At 40.1% G+C, this 16,913-nt stretch overlaps 1 protein-coding gene across 1 annotated transcript in view; it reads right to left on the bottom strand.

The window, feature by feature from the left end:
- Positions 1-1,280: 1,280 nt before the first annotated feature.
- LOC145005938 (uncharacterized) overlaps positions 1,281-16,913 on the bottom strand; it is a 32,143-nt gene continuing 16,510 nt past the window's right edge. The window contains exon 2 of the mRNA XM_078965043.1: positions 1,281-4,949. Coding sequence (XP_078821169.1) covers positions 1,281-4,949 — 3,669 coding nt within the window. The remainder of the gene's footprint in view (positions 4,950-16,913) is intronic.

The following is a 16,913-nucleotide window of genomic DNA, read 5'->3' as shown; positions in this document are numbered from 1 at the left end:
CTAGCATATCAATAAACATATCAAGCAAATACCCAGATACAACTCCGATAAAGGGCTGATGCAGCGCAAAAAACAACACAAAGATAAACAAGAATGAACCTGTTGATTCTAAAAGAATAGCCAGGCCAATCTCTTCAAAACCACGTTGATTCTACGAATACCGTGGGATTGGCTTCAAATCTGGATTAACACACAGAATTTGGGAGAAAATTGAAAGTTCATAAAATTGATGATCGACCGTCCAAATTACATCAAAAACATTTAAATAAGCAGAAATTAAAATGAAACCCTAAAAGTCCATGGGCCAAATACAAACCCAAAAACAAAACCCAAAAATTAAGGAACAATAACAAAATTGTTCATAACTCCATTTAGAAAGCGATTTCTGGACTCAAAATGGGTAAGTCCCCTTTGGGGACTTATCTAGACGTGCTCCTTGCTACAAGCTTCGATTTGACTGGTCGTAGGCCCAAAACGGAGATTCGTAGCCAAAGTTATGGCTATTTCCGTGAAGCCCCTTTAGTCACACGATCGTGGGCCTCTAGGAACGCAAGGGCCCGATCCTCCACACTAGGGCCCGCATCATCCCCTCCTGGGTAGACAAAATTCGACCTCGAATGTGCACCATGGTCATCATCAGAAGAATCCCCATAATAAGGAAGCAAATGCTTTACATTGAAAACATCGGAACAACGAATGTGACTTGGCAACTGTAGACGGTAAGCATTGGAATTAATCTTCTCCACAATCTCCACCGGTCCAATCTTCTTAGCTGACAGCTTGTTGTACTCACCAACCGAAAAACGATCTTTAGTCAAAACAGCCCAAACAAAGTCACCTACTTCAAAATCAACTTGTCTGCATTTTTTATCTGCATCTTGCTTGTACTTGGAGTTAGCTCGGACCAAGTTGTCATGAACAGCCTTATGAACATCATGCAGTCCTCCAACAAAATCCTGCACTTTCTTTGGAACAACCCTAGAAACAGGCAGTGACATCAAATCAAGTGGTCCCCGTGGCTGAACAGAATAGACTACCTGGAATGGACTATATCCAGTACTTCGGTTGATAGCATGATTATGAGCAAACTCAGCTTGACAAAGCTTTTGATCCCAGGTCTTCACATGATCACCCACTAAACACCGCAAAATATTACCAAGGGATCGATTGACAACCTCTGTTTGGCCATCCGTTTGAGGATGATATGCACTACTAAAATTGAGCTGAGTGTTCACCATTTTCCATAGTCTGCGCCAAAAATGACTCAAAAACCTAGTGTCTCAATCTGAAACAATAGAAGACGGCAATCCATGCAAACGGTAGACGTCTCGAAAGAATAACTGGGCCACATTAACTGCATCCGTCGTCTTTTTGCAAGGAATAAAGTGCACCATGTTAGAAAAACGATCAACAACCACAAATATTGAATCATTTCCCCGTTGAGTACGTGGTAAACCCAACACAAAATCCATGCTGATGTCTACCCAAGGTTGTGATGGAACAGGCAAAGGCATATATAGTCCTGCATTGGTAGATGTGCCCTTTGACACCTGACATATTCGACATCGTTTAACATATCCATCCACCTCCTTGCGCATTGTAGGCCAAAAATAAGAGGATTGTACCAACTGTAAAGTGCGATCTCGGCCGACATGCCCTTCACCATGCAACTCCCTAATTATTTGAAGGCGGAGACTAGAATCAGGGATGCACAATTGATTGCCTTTGAAAAGAAACCCTTCATGCAGTAGAAAATCAGACATCTGTCCAGATTGTATACCCTGCAGAACAACAGAAAAATAAGGATCAACCGTTAGCTGCTCCATGAGGACATCCATCCCCGGCACACCAACCCTCATGGAAACTAGCAAATTACTCCTTCGACTCAATGCATCAGCCACCCGATTTGACATCCCAGACTTGTGTTTCACCACGAAAGTGAATTTTTCCAAGAACGACATCCACCTCCCATGTTTGTGTGACACCTTATCTTGACTGTGAATATGTCTTAATGAATCATGATCTGTGAACAAAACAAATTCCTTATGAAATAGATAATTGCGCCAATGCGTCATAGCTTGGACCACTGCATAGAACTCAACATCATAAGTGCTATAATGCAGCTTTGGCCTCGTCAACTTCTCACTAAAATAGGCAATCGGTCGTCCTCCTTGACTTAGAACTGCTCCAATCCCAACCTTGGAAGCATCCGTGTGTAATTCAAACACTTGAGAAAAGTCTGGCAATACAAGAATCGGTGATGTAGTAAGCTTCTCTTTTACTAATTGGAAAGCTGATTCTGCTGCTTCGGACCAAGTAAAGGTCTTCCCTTTCATATAATCAGTCACCGGTGCCATAATAGAACTAAAGTTTGGAATAAACCTCCTATAGAATGAAGCAAGGCCATGAAAGCTTCGAACTTCAGTGATGGTAGTTGGACTTGGCCATTGTCTGACAGCTGCTACTTTAGACTCGTCCACTTGTATTCCTTCCCCAGAAACAACGTACCCCAAGAACAAGACTTTAGGAACCATAAACACACATTTCTTCATAGTTGCATACAAATTATCCCGTCGAAGCACGGTCAAAACCTGCCACACATGGTTGACATGCTCACCAAAAGTAGCACTGTAAATAAGTATGTCATCAAAATAAACGACTACAAATTTACCAATAAAGGGCCTGAACAACTGGTTCATCACATGCATAAATGTACTAGGAGCGTTTGATAAACCGAAAGGCATCACCAACCACTCATACAATCCTTCACGAGTCTTGAAGGCAGTCTTCCACTCATCCCCAAGCCTAAGTCGAATCTGATAGTACCCGCTCTTCAAGTCCAGTTTCGTAAAGATAGAGGCACCGTTAATCTGGTCAAGTAAGTCATCAAGTCGAGGAATTGGAAATCTGTACCTCACCGTGATCTTATTGATGGCGCGACTATCAACACACATACGCCAAGTACCATCCTTTTTAGGAGTCAACAAAGCAGGAACAGCACACGGGCTCATGCTCTCCGTAACATGACCTTTTGAAATCAAGTCCTCCACCTGTCGTCGCAACTCCTCATGCTCTCTGGGACTCATTCTGTAATGTGGCCTATTAGGCAACTGAGCTCCTGGTTGTAGATCAATATGATGTTGGATGTCACGTAAAGGTGGCAAACCATCAGGTAATTCATTAGGGAAAACATCAGCGAATTCCTTGAGCAGAGGAACCATAGCCTCAGGAATTTCAACCTCCTTAGAAACTTCCTTCCCGAGCAATACAAAAATTTCACCTTCCGCCTCCAACTCATCTTCAAACTGATTAAGGGTCAGCAGAGTACCCGAAGGTCTCGGAACTGGCTCCTTTGGCTTATTGGGAACCAATGTTATCTTCACACCACCAAACAAGAAACTGTAAGTATTAGTCTGCCCGTTATGATCTATGTTACGATCATACTCCCAAGGTCTGCCCAACAACAAATGACAAGCATCCATAGCAACCACATCACACCACACATCATCTTTATACGTGGTACCAACAGAAAATTGAACAAGGGCTCGTTTAGATACAGTGACCTCGCCACCCTTCTTAAGCCACTGTAGCTTGTAAGGATTAGGGCGATTTTCTGTTTTCAAAGCCAACTTTTGAACTGCTTCTTCAGATATAAGGTTATCACAACTTCCTGAATCAATAACAAAAGTACAAACCTTTCCCAAAATAGTACATGTCGACTGAAAGATGTTGTGTTTGAGCCAATCATCACCAACAACTTTTGGTGTAAAACAAGACCGCCTTACCACCAAATTTACCCCCACATCTCCAATCACAACTTCCTCTTCGCATTGATGCTCTTCGTCATACACAGGGGGATCTTTGTAATTTTCACCGGCATCATCATTTTGCCAGTCATCTTGCTCAGCAAACAAATGATGTTTTCCAACCTTCTTGCACTCTGATTGTCGGTGACCTGTCTCCCCCCAACTAAAACACTTCAAGATGCTACTAACAGTTGTCCTAGGATTTGGTCCAACACTGTTAGATGTCGGTCTTTGTTGATTAGCCACAACACGGGGTACCATACCACCCGTCCCGGAACTTCCTCCAATATTAGCAATTGAAGACGAACCGCCCACCCGACGACTCTGTTTCTCAAAAGCCAACGCCCGTTGGTGCGCTTCAGAAATAGATACCGGGTCAAACATATTTACAGAGTCCATGATTTGGACCCGTAGGCCCCCAATATATCGAGCAACGAGTTGTTCCTCCATCTCCTGGATATCGTTTCGGGCAATCAATTGGTAGAACTCAGTTGTGTAATCATCAACTGATTTGGCATCCTGCTTCAGATTTTGCAACCGTTGGTACATCAACCTTTGAAAATTATGGGGTAGGAAGTTGGATCGTAAACACTTCTTCATCTTCCTCCAAGTCACGACCTTTGACTTTCCAAGCCTGTCTCGTGTCAGTTTCAGTTGTTGCCACCATGCAGATGCCCTACCACGTAGATTGGTAGCAATCAATGACACTCTTTTGTTTTCAGGGACTTTTTTGAACTCAAAAACTTCCTCGACAGTAGCCAACCAGTTAATGAACCCCTCCGGATTCAAACTGATCCCGTCGAATTTCGGGATATCAATTCTCATTCCGGTCTCCCAACACCTATTGTCACCTCTATGATCACGCCTTGGCCGCCTTTCTAGATCATCTTCAGAATATGAACCGTCACTACCGCCGAACGGGTTCCCGAATTCACCATCTTCCACTTGAGAATGTGTTCGAGACCTTTGCCCTCCTCGATTCATCAGTTCGACCATCCTATCAGTCAGTTGGTCAACCATTTGATCCATCCTCTCCTCCATTCGTGCCATAATACGTTCTTCTAGTTCTTGCTCATGAACATTAGCGGGCGTCCTGTTTATCCTCAGAGGCATTTTGAACCAGGAATTTGGCTCTGATACCAACTGATGCAGCGCAAAAAACAACACAAAGATAAACAAGAATGAACCTGTTGATTCTAAAAGAATAGCCAGGCCAATCTCTTCAAAACCACGTTGATTCTACGAATACCGTGGGATTGGCTTCAAATCTGGATTAACACACAGAATTTGGGAGAAAATCGAAAGTTCATAAAATTGATGATCGACCGTCCAAATTACATCAAAAACAGTTAAATAAGAAGCAGAAATTAAAATGAAACCCTAAAAGTCCATGGGCCAAATACAAACCCAAAAACAAAACCCAAAAATTAAGGAAAAATAACAAAATTGTTCATAACTCCATTTAGAAAGAAATTTCTGGACTCAAAAATGGGTAAGTCCCCTTTTGGGACTTATCTAGACGTGCTCCTTGCTCCAAGCTTCGATTTGACTGGTCGTAGGCCTAAAACGGAGATTCGTAGCCAAAGTTATGGCTATTTCCGTGAAGCCCCTTTAGTCACACGATCGTGGGCCTCTAGGAACGCAAGGGCCCGATCCTCCACACTAGGGCCCGCATCAAGGGCCAGCATTGGTTCCTTAGACCCTGTTGATATAGTGAGGATAACACACCTTGCAATGCCGGTCTGAACTGAAGTACCAACTCCAGAAGTACCGCCACGCCGAAAATCCCGAACTATCCAAAATAACGAATGTTGAGTCAACATATGGGCTATTAATCCTAACTAAGGGTCCATATAGTCCACTTTGTCTTTTCTTTAATTTGGGCCAAGGCCCAAAACCAAATCCACGATCCAATAGTCCACATATGCAAAACCCATTATTGGCCTAATTTACTAAATTGGGCCCAACTCCCTAATTAGGCCTAAATCTAATATACATTATCAAAACATGGCCCAAATCCAATTATTCAGAGAGTCCTGATGTTGACCACCATCGGGGTGGTTCACCCAGTACGTTGGGCGTACTGGATTTACGCAGTGCGTAACCTCATAGATCTTAAAACTTCCATAAGTGCTTAATGGATTAAGCACTTAAGCTTAAACTTCAGATCTACTACTCAAATGTGCTCTAGGACCATAAAGTCTCAAACTTGAAGACTTTTGTCGACTGAAAAGGGCTTAATACATGGTCTTAATCCATTTAGACCTCTTACAAAAAACTAGGGACCCAGTAGCTCAAGGGACCTCATTTTTATACCTTAGGACCCATTCTAGGTTCTGAAAGGACAGCTCAAATCGTCCAAAACGTACCATGAACTATAATGGGACTTTATGGGACCAAAATTGAAAATAAGCTACCAAGGATAGATCTAGTAGAATTAGACATAAAGGTAACAACTTTATACCTTCTGGAGCTCCCAAAATAGATGATGAACCAAGATCTACAATCCAATCTTCCCTCCTTGGCTCCTTGATGCACAAGCTCCTTCTTAAAGGCACGAAAAACACACTTATAAGCTCAAGAATGATCACTAGGAGGCTAGGGTTCTCTCAAGGTGGCTAAGGGAGGTATGGAGGCTGAAAGAGATGAGAGGGAATGTCTATAAGGTGCTTAAATACTCCACAAACCCTAAAAGTTAGGGTTCCATCCTGGCATATGTACGCCCAACGTACACATGCGTAAGCCCAGCGTACTAAGGCACACCCTAGTACGCTTAGCGTAACATCTGTACGCTCAGTGTACTACTTAAATTTCCAAACTTACCATTTTACCACAAGGGCCTCCTTTTGCCACTTCCTTCTAAACCAAGGGCCAAAATGCCCTAATTAAAACCCGAGGGATGAATTTGAAGCTAGTGGAAAAATGGGATGTTACATTAAGGTACTTTCACCATATGTTCACTATGTGATAATGCTCATGAGAATTTCGATCATTTGCTAATTGGATGCCCAGTGGTGATTAAGGCAAGGGAATGGATTTTAAAATGGTGTGGAATGTGATGCACTCACTTCAATTGTGTAAGTGAATTTCTTAAATTTGTATCTATTTGGTAGAATTGTCCAAGGAAGAAGGAGGTAATCATTGTGGTGTTTCATGGTCATTTATGGTTCATTTGGAAGGCACAAAATAACAAGACTTTCAAGGCTTTACACGCCAATCATATGAAATTGTTGATAAGATTATTACTATGTGTAATGCCTGTGGATTCGAGCTAGTTAATTTAGAGACAATAAGTGTCAAAAATAACATTTTATAGAAGATTCTTTAGAATAAATAATCATAACCAAGTTATAGTATATGTTACAAGGGTTCTATACATATAAAGAATGCTGAAATCCGAGTTATAACGAAAAAATTATGACCTGTCGAAGTTTCACGACAAAATCGGCACGACGCTATGTGGTGTAAATAGTGAGTTTGCAATAAAATGCTTTTTGGCCTTATTGGTCTAAATGAATGTCGGAGTATATGCTAAATTGAGAGCATAAATAAAAAGAACATCCAAATCTGACTTCGTATGAGGAAGTTATGATTTTTCTAAGATTTAGAATAGCAGTGCACAACCTGGAATTTGAATTTTAGATCGATCGATTTTTAGCCGACACAATCTAAACGAGAATCAAATATCTCATTAATAGGAGCTAAACGATATAAAGACAAATGAAAACGGATGTCAGATGACAAAGTTATGAATTTCTAACGGATTTTACTTGTCTAAGCATGTTAAAATATAACTTTAAAAATAAAGTCAAAAATAGCCGACAGAATCTAAACGAAAGTTGTAGATTACATCGCCACTTAGTGTGGATATAAATAATTTCAAAAATGGAGCTCGTATGCGAAAGTTACAGAATTTAGAACTTGGGAATAGGGTGATGCGAGAAGGGTGACATGGCTTAATCTGGACCATTGATTCCTCCCCACGGTCTCGCTTCGGATGACCAACACCTAGACCTCGTACGCTCAGTGTATGCCTCTTATGCACAACATAGCTTCGAGGGTACGCCCGATGTAGTCCGAAGTTGTGGCCTATAAATAGGTCGAGGTTTCTCCGATTTCTTCACACCTTCACCCTTATTTCTCTCTCAACACTCCAAAACTATCCCTCCTTTCCCTAGTACAACCTAAGTGCTAGAGGCGTGTCTCGGAGCTACAGAAGGCTACGAGAAGAAGAGCTTTTGGCTCGGAAGTTTTTCCCCCATAGAGCCTGATTCCTAGCCAAACCTCCTTGTAAAGTGGGTTATTGTTACGCTACTTTAAGTATAGATTATGTTTAAGTTCAATATCGTTACTATGAACTAATAAACAATATATATATATATATATATATATATATATATATATATATATATATATATATATATATATATATATATATATATATATATTATAAGTTCAATATTGTAAAGTCTAGCGCTAATGATACTAGGTTTCATCGAAAGAAAATATAATTGTTAGAAGCGAAGCGCTGCACGAGTTTGGAATCATCACTTTAACAAGTGGGTGCATAGTTCGTTTCATGAACATGATTTTAATACAAGTATTTATTAAAGTATCAAATATATGTTTGTGTGTGAAATATTTGATATTGTCTGAAATATGTGTTAAGAGTATATCTGATAATATATGATGATCTACCATAAAGAGGAAACCTAAATTAATTAAGATGAACATTGGGTAATATCTCCTTATGAGTACGAGTGAGATATACACAGAGGGTAGAACTTTAAAACTTGTCATTGATCCGAGAGCATTGATTAGACATAGTTAATTATCCCTAGTACGAGAGTATAGAATGGGCATAATTATTGATCCGAGAGCATGGATTAGACTTAGTCAATTGCCCTTAGCCCAAGAGTATGGAATGGGTATAGTTATTGACCCGAGAGCATGGATTAAACATAGTCAATAGTCCCTAGTCCGAGAGTATGAAATAGGCATAATTATTGATCCAAGAGCATGGATTAGACATACCCGATCCGAGAGTATAGATTAGGTAAAGAGGTTTATTTTAGATCCGAGAGTATATACTGTGCCATTATGAGGATCGACGGAGTGGGGTAAATTGCTTATATGACGTGAACTTGTATATGTTGTGAGTTCTAACACACACACACACACACACACACATATATATATATATATATATATATGATATAACATTGTGGGATTGAAATCCCTATGTACTCACCAAGTTTCCCAACCTGACTCACTTAGTTTATTTGTACCACATGTGTCGATATGAAGCTACATAACACTAAGAGATTAAAGGAGATGTAAATCACTAGTGTAAATGAATTTAAGGTTTGTCTATGCTTATGTTTATGTATTGATGACGACATCCCAAAATTTTAATATAAACATAATACATTTCTTCGGAAATGCTTTGATAATATATTTATCATGTTTTCTGGGAACAAATTCAGCAATATTATTCTTTAAAATGAATACTCTGGTTTTCAAATAAGCATAAATAAAAATTTTAAATGACCATGATTTTGGTTATGTCACAGTTGGTATCAGAGCATTAGCTAAAGCAAACTAGGAGTTTGTTGGAAATTTCTAGACTTAAACTTAGAATGATAAGCGATGATCGTGAGTAGTGTGTCTAATATATTTTAGGAAGTACATCTGAATAGACACAATCACTAGCCTAATTAGGGAGGATGCCTAAAATGCTTTTATGTGCTAAATGATTTATCATACCATTATTTGTTTGGATCTATGGTCTGTTTCCGACTGGATCTGGAAACTTTATGTGGTCAGATTTCTAAGTGTTTAATTACAGTATAAGAATTGGCATGTAACTTTTCGAAGAAAAAATGATATTTATACGTCTATCATAAATAAAGCTTTCCCTATCTGAATTCTCGTCATTGCACACCGAATGTCTGATTTGGTGACTAGATTGACATGGTGGGAACTCGAAGCAGATTCAGGAACGCTAATGGAAATGCTAATGCTAATCAGCGGCATGTGATTGAGTGTGCGCCAGAGGTAGCAACTGCACCCAAACCAATCACGATGGCAGGAATCCAAGCAATGATTCGGGCTATGATGGCCAAACAAAGGGAGGAGACGAGGCAAATGTTGCTTAATAAGGATGAACTTATTGTGCCTATTGTGCAGCCGGAAATAAATGAAGAACTGTCAGAGGAGGGAAATTACAACCATACTATGAGTCAAGTTGGACCCCGAGTGGTCAGGAGGAACGACTCGGACAGAAGGATTAACAAGGATCGGCGCATGCAGGGCCGACCCAAGGCATGTTCAAAGTGTGCCTTTGAACAGGGCCCATTGAAATCTAGGGGCCCAAATATTCCTTAGCCTTTGTATCGGATTAGGTTATTTATCAGGTGGAAAAACGGAACGACGCAAGCGAGAAAATAAGCGGGAATCAGAAGTTTTTGGGGAAGAAAATGATGCTTAGGTTCCTTCAATCTTGGTGATAGTGATTACGATTTAAGTATGAGGAACAAGTTAATAATTCCATCAATTGAGCGAATCACCGTCGAGCTCCTTGGCAACAGTTTCCTTCTTTCATTCTTTGCTTGAAATCAGAAAAATCATTCAAATGAAAACCTTCAATCTTCGAACATCTGAAACATCTCAGACCCAGTGAGTTCTTACTTCTTTATTTCATAAATCTTCCAAATGATAAGGAAAAAAAAATCCTTCAATCATTGGTAGAAAGGTGCTAAAAATTAGAATTCAAGTCTCAGCCTATTGTGGACAAAAATCAGATGGTATTATACACTTTTTTTGATCTATCTGATACATATTTTGTATTGTAATAATTTATGTTTTTTTTCTTGAATTCATATTTTTTCTTGAATTTATTGTTCTTTTTCTTGAGTTCATATTTGTTTCAAAAGAAGAAATCAAAATTTGAAACTAAAGGAAGTCAGACTTCCAGAAGCAAAATCTATCAATCCATATTTTTTTTACTGAATTTATGTTCCTGTTTTCTTCAATTCAGAAGCAATATCTATCTGTCCAATTTCAAGGGTTAGAAGTTTTTGATGCTAAGTTGTTTGAAGTGTTGAAAATCAGAAGATAAATGCCAAAATAGTCATGCCCTCCGAAAAACTTAAATGCCAAAATAGTCATGCCCTCCGGAAAACTTAAATGCCAATTTCAAGGGTACGGGGAATCTGGTTTGAATGGCTTAGGGTTGTTGGATTTCAGAAAAACTTAAATGCCAAAATAGTCATGCCCTCCGATGCTTCATGTTTGGCCCCTGTCTGTAATAGTGGTTGAAAAGTATTGTTTAACACTTATAAAACAATATCGCTCGTAAATAGTCGCGATAAATATGAGAATAAAATCTAGCGGTAATGATACTAGGTTTCGTCGAACGAAAATATAATTGTTAGAAGCGAAGTGTCGTCTGAGTTTGGAATCATCACTTTAACAAGTGAGTGCATAGTACCTTTCATGAACATGATTTTAATACAAATATTGATTAAAGTATTAAATATATGTTTGTGTGTAAAATATTTGATATTGCCTGAAATATGTGTTAAGAGCATATCTGATTATATTTGATGATATAGGATATAGAGTAAACCTAAATTAATTCAGATGAATATATGGTAGTATCTCCTTATGAGTATGAGGGAGATATACAAGGAGGGTAGAACTTTAAAAATTGTCATTGATACGAGAACATGGATTAGATATAGTCAGTTGTCCCCAATCTGAGAGTATGGTATGGCCATAGTTATTGATCCGAGAGCATAAATTATCCCTAGTCCGAAAGTATGGAATGGGCATAGTTATTGATCCGAGAGCATGGATTAGACATACGTAATGGCCCCTAGTCGGAGAGTATGAAATGGTCATAGTTATTGATCTGAGAGCATGGATTAAAGATACCCGATCCGTAAGTATAGATTATGTAAAGAGGTTAATTTTAGATCCGAGAGTATAGACTGTGTCATTGTGAGGATCGATAGGGTTGGGGTAAAATTGCTTATATGAGGTGATATTCTATATGTTGTGAGTTCTAAAACACGCACACACACACACACACACACACACACACACATATATATATATATATATATATATATATATATATATATATAACATTGTGGGATTGAAATCCCTATGTACTCACCAGGTTTTCCAACCTAACCCACTGAGTTTCTTTGTATCACAGGTGTCGTTATGAAGCTATATAACACTGAGAGATTAAAGGAGATGTAAATCAATAGTGTAAATGAGTGTAAGGCATGTTTATGCTTATGTTTTTGTATTGACGATGGCATCCCAAAGCTTTTATATAAACAAACTACATTTCTTCGAAAATACTTTGATAATATATTTATCATGTTTTCTGGGAACAAATTTGGCAATATTATTCTTTAAAATGAATATTTTGATTTTCAAATAAGCATAAATAAAAATTTTAAATGGCTGTGAATTTAGGGATGTCACACTATATCTTATGCTTGGTTTAAATATAGAACCTCGAAGGGGTGTTGTAGTTGGATCAATTGGCGTATCTCTCCATTTCGTTAGTTTTCTTTATTATTTCGATTTTCCTCTTGTAACTCTAGACTTTACTCACGTTTTAATCACTTGTTAACCGTGTGGCTTTTTTATAATATAATTTCCGTTTCCAAATAAGTGAACTCTTTATGCTTGTTTGTTTTTCTCTAATTTGTCCATAAATGCATGTGCTAATTCTTCAATATGTTCTACGTAAAGTTGAAACAACATAACACTTAGGGTGAGTTTGGTTGTGGAAAATTATCTAGTTTTCTATGAAAGTTTTCCAAGAAAGACGGAAATTTTTGAAAACGCTTTTGGTTCGTTCAGTTTTCAAAATTTTAAAGAAAATGATAATTTTCAGTTTTCCAAATTGTACGTAAATTAGAAAAGTGATTTTTATAGTTTTCCAAATTTTTAAGATGGAAAATGAAAACTCCACCGGTTCCAACAAAACGCGTTTTCTAATATCTTCACTGAAAATTGAAAACGAAAACTCAACTTTATTTTCTAGAAACATTTTCTTAGAAAATGAAAACAATTTTTCACAACCAAAAGCCCGACATATCTGGGTAAGTTACCTCATCATACCACATAATCACATATTGCCAGACATATCTAGGTGCCCGACCTACCCCATTACGGATATCTGGGTGCCCGACCTACCATGTCAAGCATATCTGGGTGGTCGACCTACCCTGCCAGGCATATCTAGGTGCCCGACCTACCCACCGGTTTATTTCAACCAGTTACAGGGACTATTTCACCCCTACTGCTACCACATAATAACATAGCATAAACATATTGTTAGGCATATCTGAGTGCCCGACCTGCCCTCCGGTATATTTCAACCGGTTTTAGGGACTATTTCACCCCTACCACTACCACATAATAACATAGCATACAAGCACATAAATATTAACAAATAGTGGCATACCAGACAATTATCACAAAGACAATTATCTTTACTATAATTAACTACTAGTGGGCCGACATTGGTGCCTTCGACCCACTTATACAAGGAAGGTAACTCACTAAGCACTGCTGAAGTCCCGCGGATAAACTCTGGCTGCTGGATGACAGATTCCCGAACTGTCAAAGTCAAAACAACACCCAATTAATAATTGGGTTACAACACATAAACATAAGTCCACGCTTGGGCTAAAAACACCACTTTACTCCCAACCTAGCTTGATTCAAGCCCAAGGCCCAAACTCACCCTCTAAAGGCCCAAAAACAAACAATTATCTAAGGCCCAACATATGGCCCAATTTTCCAAATTGGGCCCAAACCCCTCAGATGGTCTTACCTTAAGGCCCAACCATTTATTCTGGTCCAAACACTTGGCATTCTAATAGTCCAATATCTCATAATCATCAAGGCCCAATTATAGCACACCTTTGGCCCAATTTTCCAAATTGGGCCCAAGTCTTTCCAATGGGCCTTATGCTAAAGTCCAATAATTTCCTTATTCAGTAAACTTGTTCCCAATTTTCCCACGAAGGCCAATAGTAACTTAGTCCAAGAAATGGCCTAACAAGAACCCAACCCCACTTAGGGTTTTTCACATAAAATGATGATTAAGGTTAAGTGCTCTTACTTAACCCATTAAGGAATTAATCCAATAATTACATCAATCCACTAGGACAAACATACAATGTAATCACGCTTAATTCATAATTTCGATCTAATGGTCCAAAATACGGGTCTCGACGATTCTAAAACTAGCATAACCAAAATTAGGGTTTTTTAAACCCTAATTAGGATTTCCAACTGAATCGCGTGCCAATTAGTCCATTATTTATGTTTCTAGGTTTATTAATGTTAATTCAGTTGGGCGCCACCTACTACAACCTCGGGTAGTGGTGGTCAATGGCAGCTCATGGCGGAGGCAACCACCTCACGGTGGTGGTGACAAATTTCCTTGATTATTTGGCCAAAATACAATAATACAACATAATATCCAAATGAACACACACAAAAATTAACACACACACACACACACACACTCAGCCACCCTTGTGGCGGCAGGCGGTGTTTGGAGGTGACAGCCACCACCTCACGGTGGTGGTGATGGCTTTTCTTGCAATATTCGACCAAGAAGACACTACACATGACACACACTAACAATAGAAACACACACACATGCTTTGCCCGGAACAGGAACACCACCACCCAACTGGTGGCGTACGGCGACGGAAGCGACCTGGAGGACGGTAGTGGCGGAACCGCAGCGGCTAACAACGGCGTACGATAGCGGGGGAACAGTCGTTGGTGCAGTGGTGAAGATGCTACAGAATAAGAAGAATCAAAGAGGGTGGGCGAATCCCCCCGGAAATAGCAACACGACACCCCCGGTCTGCTTTTCCGATCACCAACTGCCACAACGCCCCAATGGTCGTCTTCGTCTTCAACAACAACACAACAATAGAAGAATAGGGAAGAGTGAGTGTGAGCGACTAAACCATGAACTACAACGGACTCCTCGGTCGCCGGTCTTCAATATCCACTACTGAAACAACGACATGTGGTAAGTTTTCGTCTTCGTCGGCAGAAGGACGGCCACAGTAGGTTCTCGGTGGTTATCCGGCAGCGACAAGGAGTGTCGGCTGGAGGAAGTGGGGGGGGGGGGAGGGGTATAAGGAAGTAGAACCCGATTCCTGGTATGTATTTTACTCAAATATATTTCTTATTTTGACCTTGGACTTGGCGAGATGGTGACCCAACTCGTCGAGCAGAAGCGAATTGGAGACGAGAGTTAAGTGAGCGACTCGATGAGTCAGCAACTGTACTCGACGAGGTTGCACTGTATGGACAAAACCCTAATTTAAGGGGGTTTGCACCCTATTTAAACGTCTCATTTAGACCCCTTTGTCTCTACTGCCTCAGAACTCTCTATAACCAAAACCCTAACTGTTTGTGTGATCTAAGGCCATTTTGGTGCTTGTGGTTGGTTTGTGAAGCTTGAAAGGGAGGAAGAAGCTTGGAAATTCGAGTGGGGGCTTGTAGATCAAGAGATCTTATTCCATCTTCAGCTCAAGCAAGGTAAATGCCCCCTGTTTTGGTCCTTCTTTTGGTTGTTCATCATTAGGGCTTAGATTTTGGGTGCATTTAGGGCTTTCGAAGCCATTTTCAGATTTGTGATGTGATTCATGGAGTTCTACTATCATATCTGAGTCATTGGAAGGGTCTCATGGCATAAAGGTGCCAACTTTATGGCCATGAGAGCCCCATACACATTCTAGAGCACCTTTTATGGATTTTTGAGCCAAAAATCCCATGCATGTGCACCAAGTTTGGAACTTTACATATAAAATGGATATTAGGAGGCCAAATCTATGGTTTTGATGTGTTAAGACCAAGTTAAATCGACTGTATGGTATTGGTCAAGGATGGACTCGACGAGTCGAGGCGTAATGACCACCGAATTCATTCTGCGAATGGACCAGTGTTAGGGGGAGTCCCGTAGATGTTCAGACGCGAAAAAGGATCTGAGAACCATGGGACTCGACGAGTGTATGAATAGACTTGGCGAGTCCAAGGCAATATCCCAACGTTTGAAGATGAACTCGATGAGTTGTTCATACAACTCGGTGAGTCAAGGGCAGGACTACTTCATAGGATGGTAATGAACTTGACGAGTTGTTCATACAAATCGGCGAGTCGGATGAAGGCTCATTCGAAGTTATTTAGAAGGAGAACTCATCGAGTCGTTGCCAAACTCGACGAGTTGAGGAGTGAAGAAGGCGAGATGAAAGGATAGGGACTCGACGAGTTGGCGGCCCAACTCGGCAAGTCAGGTCAACTGGAAGTTGACCTTGATTGTGAATTTGACTTGGTCAGGGGTAAAATAGTCATTTTACCCTAAGAGTAGTTATCGATGTCTAATTTAATGTTTTATGGATTTATAGCTGGAGGATTTCCGGAGCAACAACAGGTAGAGATTTCCTGCACAGATTATCAGCAGCTACTCATTCGAGGCGAGTTACCTTCTAGTAGTGGTGGGTCTATGGCCAAAATGCCAGCCCACCAGTAGGAGTTGTATGTTAGATGATCGTCTTTGTGATATCATCTAGGTTTGCTACTACCGGATATGTTGTATGTTGGCATGATATGTTATATGTGCTAGTAGTAGAGTTCGGTGATTAGGACCGAAGGGTAGGTCAGGCACCCCTGATATGTCTGTCAGTATGTGATGATGTGTTTATATGATGGCATGATATGTTATATGTGATACTGGTAGTAGGAGGTGATTAGTCCCCAAGTTCGGTTGTTAGGACCAACGGTTAGGTCAGCATCCCAGAATAGCTTGACACGGGTAGGTCAACACCCCAGAATGGCTTAACACAGGTAGGTCAGCACCCCAAAAAGGCTTGACATGTGTAGGTCGACACCCCAGAATGGCCGTACCGGGTGGGTCGGCACCCCAGAATGGCCGCATCGGGTAGGTCGGGCACCCAAGAATTGCCTGGCAGTATGTATGCCATATGATTGTATGGTATGTGGTACGATGGGGGAACTCACTAAACTTCGTGCTTACATTTTACTGTT

Source organism: Lactuca saligna, chromosome 1, assembly GCF_052625555.1.
Source record: "Lactuca saligna cultivar CGN05327 chromosome 1, ASM5262555v1, whole genome shotgun sequence".
NCBI classification, from domain to species: Eukaryota; Viridiplantae; Streptophyta; class Magnoliopsida; order Asterales; family Asteraceae; genus Lactuca; species Lactuca saligna.
This window is presented reverse-complemented; position numbering and strand designations above follow the sequence as displayed.